This window comes from Heptranchias perlo, unplaced genomic scaffold (genome assembly GCF_035084215.1).
Source record: "Heptranchias perlo isolate sHepPer1 unplaced genomic scaffold, sHepPer1.hap1 HAP1_SCAFFOLD_60, whole genome shotgun sequence".
NCBI classification, from domain to species: Eukaryota; Metazoa; Chordata; class Chondrichthyes; order Hexanchiformes; family Hexanchidae; genus Heptranchias; species Heptranchias perlo.
This window is the reverse complement of record NW_027139623.1, coordinates 1,193,507-1,204,801: the sequence shown is the minus strand read 5'-3', so window position 1 is coordinate 1,204,801 and position 11,295 is coordinate 1,193,507. Positions and strand designations below refer to the sequence as shown.

Sequence of the window (11,295 nt, the reverse complement as noted above, 5' to 3'; positions counted from 1 at the left end):
GCACAGGGACGCAGACAGGTCATCAGTCCCACATTCTCAGACAAGCAGAAATATTTAATCCTACACTGATCCCAATCCAACAGTCAAACAGAGCAGGAGAGACAGACGGAATTTCCATTTCACAACAACTCAGTACCACTGACCGGCAGATAAATAATTCCCAGTCCAAAATCACACCCAGTATCAGATTGAAAGGCACTGTGTCAATCTCATATTAGTTCAGCCTTAGCTACAAATTAAATACCAGATAGAACTGACACATGGTACCGATTGATAGATACAGAATCAATCACAATAGTGTACCCCGAGATTCAAATTAAATACCAGCCCACAACTCACACACATTATGAGCTTAAAGATGCAGTATTCATGACAATATTGGACACTAAGATATAAATTAGATACCAGTTCAGATGTTACCTATATTTGCATCACATATATGTCCAAAAATCTCATAGTGTCTGAATGAAATGGACAGTTTCAATTCCTTTACCGGAGACTGTGTTGCACATTAGATACAAGTCCAAAATTCTCATACAGTATCAGATTGAAAGATACAGTATCAATTCAATTAATGCAGACTGAGCAACACATCACATACCAGTCTAAAAATCTCTGTGTCAGATTGAAAGATACAGTTTCGAATTGATTAGTACAGACTGACCCACACGTTACATACCAGGATACAAATCTCACACAGTATCTGACTGAAAGATACAGTATCAATCCCATTAGTGCAGACTGAGCTGCACATTAGATACCAGTCCAGAAATCACATTCAGGGTCATGCTGAAAGATGCAGTTTGAATTCCATTTGTGCAGACTGAACTACACAACAGACACCAGCCCAAAAATCTCTGTGTCAGATTGAAAGATACAGTATCAATTCCATTAGTGCAGATTGAGCTACACATTATATATGGTCCAAAATTCGAATAGAGTATCATACTGAAAGATACAGTATCAATTCCATTAGTGCAGATTGAGCTTCACATTTTTATGGTCCAACATTCGAATACATTATCGTACTGAAAGATACAGTATAAATCCTATTCATGTTGACTAAGCTACACATTGCAAACCAGTCCAATAATCAGATCAACTCATGCTGAAAGGTACGGCATCAATACCATTATTGCAGACTGAGGTATTCCTTGCACACAAGTCCAAATACAGCACACAGTGTCAGACTGAAAGATACAGTATCAATCCCATTAATGCAGACTGAACAACACATTAAATACCAGTCCAAAAATCACACAGTGTCAGCTTGAAAGATAAAGTATCAATTCCACTAGCCCAGACTGAGCTACACAATAAATACCAGTCCAATAGTTTCACAGTAAGGTATTGAAATGTACATTATCATTTAAAATAGTCTTCACAGAAATTAACATATAATCCTACATCAAAACTCACAAACATTGTTTGATTAAAACAAAATCCAAAAGTGTATCCATAATTACAAATTAACGCTAGAAAAAGTACGATGCAGACATTCATGTATTAAAGACACAGTTTCATGCAACATACTGCAACCTGAAATAAAAATACAGAACGAATCCAGACTTGCACTTTGTCCCAGAGATTGAGTTACAGAATAAATCCTACGCTGAGATATAATACCAGAGACTGACTGTCACAGAATGAATCCCACACTCACAGGCAGCACCAGATTCTGACAGATTCAGAATGAATCACACACTCACACACAGCACCAGAGACTGACAGATACAGAATGAATCCCACACTCACACACAGTATCAGAGACTGACAGATTCAGAATGAATCCCACACTCACACACAGCACCAGAGACTGACAGATTCAGAATGAATCCCACACTCACACACAGTACCTGAGACTGACAGATACAGAGTAAATCCTACATTCACACACAGTACCAAAGACTGACAAATTCAGAATTAATCCCTCACTCACACACAGTACCAGAGACTGACAGATACAGAGTAAATCCCACACTCACATAAAGTACCGGAGACTGACAGATATTTTATGAATCTCATACTCACACACAGTACCTGAGTCTGACAGATACAGAGTTAATCCTAAATTCACACACAGTACCAGAGACTGACAAATTCAGAATTAATCCCACAATCACACACAGTACCAGAGACTGACAGATTCAGAATTAGTCCCACAATCACACACAGTACCAGAGAATGACAGATACAGAGTAAATCCCACACTCACATACAGTACCGGAGACTGACAGATACAGAGTAAATCCCACACTCACATACAGTACTGGAGACTGACAGATATATTATGAATCTCACACTCACGCACAGTACCACAGACTGACAGGTTCAGAATAAATCTCACACTCACACACAGTACCAGAGACTGACGGATACAGAATAAATCCCACACTCACACACTGTACCGGACACTGACAGATGTAGAATCAATCTCACACTCACACACAGTACCAGAGACTGAAGAGAGAGAATTAATGTCAAACTCACAGACAGTACTGGAGACTGACAGATAGAGAATGAATATACAGTCTGACATCTACTGGCCGGAAGTGAGAACTGTAACAGAGTGGAACAAATTCCCATTGTCTGTCGTTGTGACAGATTCAGGACAAAGTGCAATGTGAGGAAATAGTTTCTCTCTGTAACTTCTACTCTCGTATTTTTTCATATTTTGACAGTGAAATATTAAGACAATTGATTCAGAATAAAGTTTTTGTTTTACTCATTCGATAGTTGTGAATTTGCCCCATTATATTTCACTGTACATTGCGCAATATTTCTGTCTGATTTCTCAGGACACGATTTAGATTAATACAAATAAACCGAACTGAAACAGAAATAAAAACTGAGCATAAAGCTGGAAGTTTTAATGGCGACCGTCAAAGGTGAAAGGGATAAAATAGAGAGAAAAAAATACCAAAAATGCTGGAAATACTCAGCAGGTCCGGCAGCATCTGTGGAGAAGGGAAGCTCGGGTTAACGGTTCAGGACTATGACCCTTCTATAGATCAGAAAGGTTAATCCAACATAATTTAAATAAGGAACGGGAATCAGCAGAGGGAAAAACTTCAGAAAATCAATTAATTTCACTGAATCCGGACAATTGTGTCCAATATCCACAGTACAGATCAGGGCAAATAATAATAAAAAGGGACATAGATCAATTCAACATTATGGGGGATATAAATGAGTTTTAAAGTATTTTTTCAAATGTAAATTAGACCCGTTTGTGTTTTGGAAACACGATCCCTCTGAACAGCATCAAATTCGGTTCCAGTCTTGGTGTTTCTGAATTAAGCGAACTGGGATTCAAACCTGTTGGAATTAACTGTTTGGAAGGCAGCTCTGCTCACCATTGTAGCACTTTGTTCACTACGAGGGAGAAATAGAGTGTTTCTGTGGAGTTTGGGTTTTGACTTTCTGGCACTTTAATCACAGACAATAAATAGTTCCCAAACACCAGCCCCTGAACAGACACAAAACGCTGGTGGAATTTCTCATTTATAAATATTAAATAAGGAAACGGCCAGGAAGATTTCACAAGAACAATTGGGGAAGCAAAGAGGAACTACGAAATTAAATTATCAAGGAATATCAAAAGAAATAGTAAATTATTCTCCAGACGCATAAATAAAACAGGGAAAATCAGAATAGCTTCAGTGCCACCAAGGAATGCACAAAATAAACTCACAGGTAACATAAGTGAAATGGCAGAAATGTTAAATGATTACTTTGCCTCAGTATTTACCCGGGAGATTAACAGGGTGAACATGATATTAGAGGAAGGGGTCAATAAAGATATCAAGACATTTAAGTTAGAAAGGGTGATTAAACTCCTGGTCCAGATGGATTCCATCTGCACATATTAAATGAAGCAAGGGAAGGGATAGCAGAGGCACTGTTACATATATAGAAAAAATCATCACAAAAAGGAATAGTGCCAGAGGACTGGATGACAGTTAATGTGATTCTTAGATTTTAAAACAGGAGATTGAACAAGTCCAGGGAACTATAGACCAGTTAACTAAAGGTCGGTGGTAGGAGTGATCATGGAATTCTTTACTCAATGAAGCAATAGAAAAACATCTGTAAACCGAAAATATAATAAAGAATAGTCAGCACGGATTTCAGAAAGGGAAGGTTTAACAGTTTGGCAGAAGGTTTGACAGTTTAAATTACAGTTCAACATAACTTATCTACTTTTCAATTCTATTCCACTAGAAATAAATCCCAGTGCTGTGTTTGCTTTTTATGGCCTCATCAACCTGTGTTGCTACTTTTAATGATTTGTCAATCTGCACCCCTAAATCCCTTTGCTCTTTTACCCCATTTAGACTCTTATTTTCCAAGCAGTATGTGGCCTCCTTATTCCCCCGAGCAAAATGCACCACCTCACACCTTTCTCTCTGGAAATTCAATGGCCATTTACACCGCCTTTCATCAAGCTTATTTAAGTCTTCTTGTATTTTGTCGTCGTCTTCCTCAGGAAATGATGTGGAGATGCCGGTGATGGACTGGGGTTGACAATTGTAAACAATTTTACAACACCAAGTTATAGTCCAGCAATTTTATTTTAAATTCACAAGCTTTCGGAGATTTTCTCCTTCCACAGGCAAATGTTTCAAGAGCTCCTTGAAGCCTACGCATTTATACATATAGAACAATACATGGTGTTTACAGACTGCCCCTGCAACTGCCCGTTGCCAAGGCAATCACCGTGTTCAGACAGAGAGGTGTCACCTGCAGAACCCCCGAATACACATTCAACAAAAAAACAAACAGGGAAAAAAAACAGAGAAAAAAAACACAGAGAGAGGCAGAAACATCCGGAAGGCAGAGAGAGCCAGCAAATGACCCATTATATTAAAAACAGATAACATTTGTTCGCTGGTGGGGTAACGTGTAGCGTGACATGAACCCAAGATCCCGGTTGAGGCCGTCCTCATGGGTGCGGAACTTGGCTATCAATTTCTGCTCGACGATTTTGCGTTGTCGTGTGTCTCGAAGGCCGCCTTGGAGTACGCTTACCCGAAGGTCGGTGGATGAATGTCCATGACTGCTGAAGTGTTCCCCGACTGGGAGGGAACCCTCCTGTTTGGCGATTGTTGCGCGGTGTCCGTTCATCCGTTGTCGCAGCGTCTGCATGGTCTCGCCAATGTACCATGCTCTGGGGCATCCTTTCCTGCAACGTATGAGGTAGACAACGTTGGCCGAGTCACAGGAGTATGAAGCATGCACCTGGTGGGTGGTGTCCTCTCGTGTGATGGTGGTATCTGTGTCGATGATCTGGCATGTCTTGCAGAGGTTACCGTGGCAGGGTTGTGTGGCGTCGTGGACGCTGTTCTCTTGAAAGCTAGGTAGTTTGCTGCGAACGATGGTCTGTTTGAGGTTGGGTGGCTGTTTAAAGGCGAGTAGTGGAGGTGTGGGGATGGCCATAGCGAGGTGTTTGTCCTCATTGATGACATGTTGAAGGCTGCGGAGAACATGGCGTAGTTTCTCCGCTCCGGGGAAGTACTGGACGACAAAGGGTACTCTGTTGGTTGCGTCCCGTGTTAGTCTCCTGAGGAGGTCTATGCGATTTTTTGCTGTGGCCCGTCGGAACTGTCGATCGATGAGTCGAGCGTCATATCCCGTTCTTACTAGGGCGTCTTTCAGCGTCTGTAGGTGTCCATCGCGTTCCTCCTCGTCTGAGCAGACCCTGTGTATTCGCAGGGCCTGTCCATAGGGGATGGCCTCTTTGACGTGGTTAGGGTGGAAGCTGGAAAAGTGGAGCATCGTGCGGTAAACATTTGCCTGAGGAAGGAGGAAATCTCCGACAGCTTGTGAATTTAAAATAAAATTGCTGGACTATAACTTGGTGTTGTAAAATTGTTTACAATAATTATTGTAACCTCACTCCCGATGACCCAATCACAATCATTGCCTTCCCCCATCCCTCATTACCACAGGGCTGTGGGGCTGCCCATTTAATCCGAGCTCGGAGCGGATTTGGGTCATTTCTGGGTCTGAAATTGAGTTTGAAAATGCCTGAGGACAAGAAAGCAGCTCCCAAGAAGGGCGCCAAGAAAACCTTGAGTAAAGCACCAGCCAAGGGCGGCAAGAAGCGGAGAAAGTCGAGGAAGGAGAGTTACTCCATCTACGTCTACAAAGTGATGAAGCAGGTTCACCCCGACACCGGCATCTCCTCCAAGGCCATGAGCATCATGAACTCCTTTGTGAACGATATTTTCGAGCGCATCGCGGGTGAGGCTTCCCGCCTGGCTCATTATAATAAACGGGCGACCATCAGCTCCCGGGAGATCCAGACCGCCGTGCGCCTGCTGCTGCCCGGGGAACTGGCCAAGCACGCCGTGTCGGAAGGGACAAAGGCGGTGACCAAGTACACCAGCTCCAAGTAAAACTCCACAATGTACTGAAAAAAAAATAAACACAAAGGCTCTTTTAAGAGCCACCCACAGTCTCTCTGAAGACGCTGTACCGACACCTCTGTATGGAATCATTTTACTGTCGATAGTTTGATACTAACTGTCTTTCTATAACTCTTGTGCTTTTGTAATTACTTTTGAAATCTGGAAGATTCTCATAATCACTGCCCGGTATAATCTGTGTGTCGCTTTTTTATTTAGTCCCAATAACCAAAAACATGTCCCTGATCCTCTCATTCCCGTTCATTTTCCACCCCTTCCCCCGCATCTGCCCCTTCAGAGCCGTTTTAAGGCGGTGGATTAGACTTCAGTCATTTCTTTCTCCTTTTCACGTTTCTTTGTTCATTTTTCGGGAATATCACTTTCAGAACCGCAATCCTTTGTAAAACAGCAACCCTGAAAGGGACTTCACACCGAGTACAGAATAGTCTAAAGGCTCTGTCACTGTTCGACTTCTTACACCAGGAGTCTCGGCTCCGGTTTCGATCGCGCTGCAGCTCCTGTGAACAGGGATCAATCCACAATCTGTGGTTTGTTACTTTTACAAAGATTGAGCTGGAATCTGTCCCGTTACAAAATGGGACTTTATTCCCGCCCGATTAAAAGCGAACGGTGAATGAAGCCGGATTTTAACCGGATTGTAAAAGATTCTGGAAGTTGTGATGGGAAATGTGGAACAACAGAGTAAAAGGAGAGAGATTTTTAAATCTTTGTCTTTACGCGACATTATTAACTAAATCCGCTTCTTCTGTTACAAATATATTGGCGGGCATTTCAAATTTGATAAAACGGTTCAGTTCGGTTTTTTCCGCCCTTTTCTCATTGCCGGCTATTGATTGGTGAATAAAACAGCTCTCTGATTGGGCTGTTCATTGAACCAATGAGTTTGAGAACAGATGAACCAATCACAAGTGCCCCCACTGCACTCCTCCAGAGCGTATAAGGGCGAGTGCGGGAGGATTTCTTCATTCTTTGTGAAGTGTTTGTGAGATTGTGGAAATGTCTGGAAGAGGAAAAACCGGCGGTAAAGCTCGGGCCAAGGCCAAGTCTCGCTCATCCCGGGCCGGACTGCAATTCCCTGTGGGCCGTGTTCACAGGCTCCTGCGAAAGGGGAACTACGCTGAACGTGTGGGTGCCGGAGCCCCGGTCTATCTGGCTGCTGTGCTCGAGTATCTGACGGCTGAAATTCTCGAGCTGGCCGGCAACGCGGCCCGGGATAACAAGAAGACCCGCATCATCCCCAGACACCTGCAGCTGGCCATCCGCAACGACGAGGAGCTCAACAAGCTGCTGGGACGGGTGACCATCGCTCAGGGCGGGGTGCTGCCTAATATCCAGGCCGTGCTGCTGCCGAAGAAAACCAGCACTGTGAGCTCCAAGAGCAAGTAACGCGGCCAAGATTTAATCTGATAACCCAAAGGCTCTTTTCAGAGCCACCCACTGTATCGATGGAAGGGCTGGTTACTGTCTGAAGAGACTGACCTATTGATTACAGTTTTCCCCGGTCTACGTTAATACATTACATCGCTACAGCGGTTAAACTAATGGGAGCCAATGTAAGTCACCGAGCACATGGGTGACAGGTGAACGGTACCCAGTGGGATTTGGAATAGGGCAACCGAGTTTTGGAGGTGTTCAAGTTTACAGAGGGCGGAAGATAGGAGGCTGACCAGGAGAGCATTAGAATCGCCAAGTCTGGAGGTAACAAGGTCAGGGTGAAGATTTCAGCACCACATCAGTTGAGGCGGAGACGCGCGATGTTTCGGTGGTGGATGTTGGCGGTCTTGGTGGTGGTTCGGATATGGGGCCGGATGCTCATCTCAGGGTCAAATTGGACGCTAAGGTTGCGAAGTTTTATGATTCCGCTTCACACAGTGGCCAGGGAGAAGTCTCTGTCCATCCCGCTCCTTGAATCCAGTCCCCACACAGGACCTGGGTCCATCCATAACGATCTATCCAGTCCCCACACAGGACCTGGGTCTGTTCATCCCGGTCCCTGAATCTATCCAATTTTGCACTGACTCCAGCTCTAATTCAACTCATTATACCCACAGAGGACCAATCTCCATCCATCCATGTCCCTGAATCTATCCAGTCCCACACAGGATCTGTCACCATCCATTCCGTTCCCAGAATCGATCCAGTCCCCAATGACCTCAGCTCGAATTAAACTCATTTTACTCACACAGGACCAGTCTCCATCCATCCCAGTGCCTGAATCTATCCAGTCCCCACACAGGACAAGTCTCCATCCATCCCCGGTCCCTCAATCTATCCAGTCCCATACTGACCCAAGCACGGAAAGGTATCGGGTGCCTTCCACACCGGTTTATGTTTATTGAACTATTGGGCGCCTTCTGTCAGCGACAAATCTGAAAACTAAAACTCCCTCTTCCAACGGTCCCGTAGCGGCACTGATTGATTCTGTTATGATAGTGATTGTATTGGAACTGTAGTGTGCCTCATTTATTGAATTTAAATTGTATTTTCCGCCTTTTTTTCTGGAAATCCTTGAATATTAAGCCGGAATCTGTAAGGATTGTGTCTGAATTTATATTTCGCATTTGATGCTGGTGAAAATTTTAGAAAGGACGGTAACTAATTCCTGGAGGCGGAGCTCGAAGTTACACGTCCGCTTGTCCGTCATTCTGAGCCAGTCTCCTCCCCTCCCGCACTTCATGCTCTGTCTGTCATTCAAACACTCCTCCCCGGCCTCTCCGATAATGTGCCTTTCTCATCCAGGTCGGGGCGGGCTTTATAAATGGAGAAGAAAGGCGAGAGTTTTTCATTCAGCAGCGATCTGAGTGAAAAATCATCATGTCTGGCAGAGGTAAAGGAGGGAAAGGACTGGGCAAAGGCGGAGCCAAGCGGCACCGTAAAGTGCTTCGTGATAACATCCAGGGGATCACCAAACCAGCCATCCGCCGCCTGGCTCGCCGTGGCGGTGTCAAGCGAATTTCGGGTCTGATCTACGAGGAAACCCGCGGGGTGTTGAAGGTTTTCCTGGAGAATGTGATCAGGGACGCGGTCACCTACACTGAACACGCCAAGCGCAAGACGGTCACTGCCATGGATGTGGTGTACGCTCTGAAACGGCAGGGCCGCACTCTCTATGGATTCGGCGGCTGAACGACTCGACCCTTTCAAACCGGACACAAAACAAAGGCTCTTCTAAGAGCCACCCACCGCCTCACAGAGAGAGCACTGACCTGGGAACTGGTGCGGGATATATGGGGCTAGGGAGTTTTCTGGAACACACAGTACGGTGACGTGGGATCGGCGGCGTGCTGCACCGGTTACTTAGGGCAACATTTCCCTTAATGAGTGCACTGAATTGTCCAGGGAACGTTACAAGTGAGTTTACCCGGACCCGCATTCCCCCTCAGTGAAATGCTCCTTCACTCCATTCGCTCTGTTTTGGTTCTATTTATCAGTCAGATGTTGTGATGTGGGACCGGGGGTTTCCATGGGAGAACTGGTTAAACTGAGCCGCTGTGATAAGGGGCCAGCTTGTGATATGGATTTTCCCTCTGACGGTTGTTTCTGACACTGATACTGAGAGGGTTTGTGAAATTGAACCGTTTGAGCTCAGTCATTGGGGACCTGGAATTACCACAGGCCCAACTCTCAAAGCCCGCTCCAAACTGATGCTACTTCTCATTGGTTGCTTTGCTTGAAAACTAATTTCCTTAACCAATCGGAGAGACGTCAATACGAAAACAGAGCAAATTATTGGCCAGAATTGACCGATTTTTTTAAAATTTGAAAAAGGCCGCCAATTTCAGTGTATGTCGTTTTCAGACAAAGACTTAAAATCTCTTTGGAATGATGTTATTCCGTATTACACGTCCCAAATTCCTAGCGCTGTTTAAAAAACACATTGTCTGTAACTTGCGGAATAAAACCCCATTCATAGATTGCTGATATGGACAAATTTCACTTCTACCTGTAAACGTAACAAATTCCAGGTTATCGATTTATTCCGTTGCAGGGACTGAACAGGAGCCGTGTGTCCTGAAAACGGAATCATTGACGAAGCCTTAAAATGAGCCTATTCTTTTCTCCAAGAGGTTCATTCTGGATTGTTACACTGCGGGGAACGTGCTGGTAATATGCGGGATATAAATATCAGTAATTAATTATTTCAGAGATTGGCTCCGCAGTGAGAAAGGCGAAGGAACTGAATTCTGATTCTTAGCCCTGAAAGTGGTGGTTAACGGGAAAACCGGGGGCGGTGTAAATCTGAATGAGAGCGAGAGCAAAGCAAAAGGGGAATTGAACGGACCCCGGATCCGTGTTCAATTTATTGGGCAGTAAATTCTACAGAGACAAACATTAAAATGGGGCAGTTTCACTGATTTTTTTCAATTTCTCCACCAGTTTCAAAGGATGAAGACCGAGTAAAGCAGCAATTCTGAATCTGTCAGTCTCTGGTCCTGTGTGTTTGGGATTCATTCAGTATCTGTCAGTGTGTGGAACTGTATGTGAGTGTGGGATTGATTCTGTATCTGTCAGTTTCTGGTATTGTATGTGACTGAGGGTTTCATTCTGTATCTGTCACTCTCTGGTACTTTGTCTGAGCGTGGGATTGATTCTGTAACTGTCACTCTTTGATATTGTATGTGAGTGACGAATTTATTCTGTATCTCACTCTCTGGTACTGTATGTAAATGTGGGATTAATTCTGTATCTCTCACTCTCTGGTACTGTGTGTGAGTGTGGGATTCATTCTGTATTTCTCAGTCCGTGGAACTGTATGTGAGTGTGAGAGGGCAGGGACCTTTGTACAGGTCAGGTTTGTAATCCCCTCTCCCATGGGACTAACCTTTTAACCGAAACCCAACAGCCGCTGTTTAAAATGTATCCT

At 44.3% G+C, this 11,295-nt stretch overlaps 1 protein-coding gene across 1 annotated transcript; it reads left to right on the top strand.

Moving 5' to 3' along the window:
- Positions 1-7,427: 7,427 nt before the first annotated feature.
- On the top strand, positions 7,428-7,817 carry LOC137316787 (histone H2A-like). The gene has a single exon (XM_067980627.1). The coding sequence runs from the start codon at positions 7,428-7,430 to the stop codon at positions 7,815-7,817; it is 390 nt and encodes a 129-aa protein (XP_067836728.1).
- The last annotated feature ends 3,478 nt before the right edge of the window (positions 7,818-11,295 follow it).

Coding starts and splice junctions, on each gene's coding strand:
- LOC137316787 (XM_067980627.1), top strand. CDS start 7,428: ATGTCTGGAAGAGGAAAAACCGGCGGTAAAGCTCGGGCCAAGGCCAAG.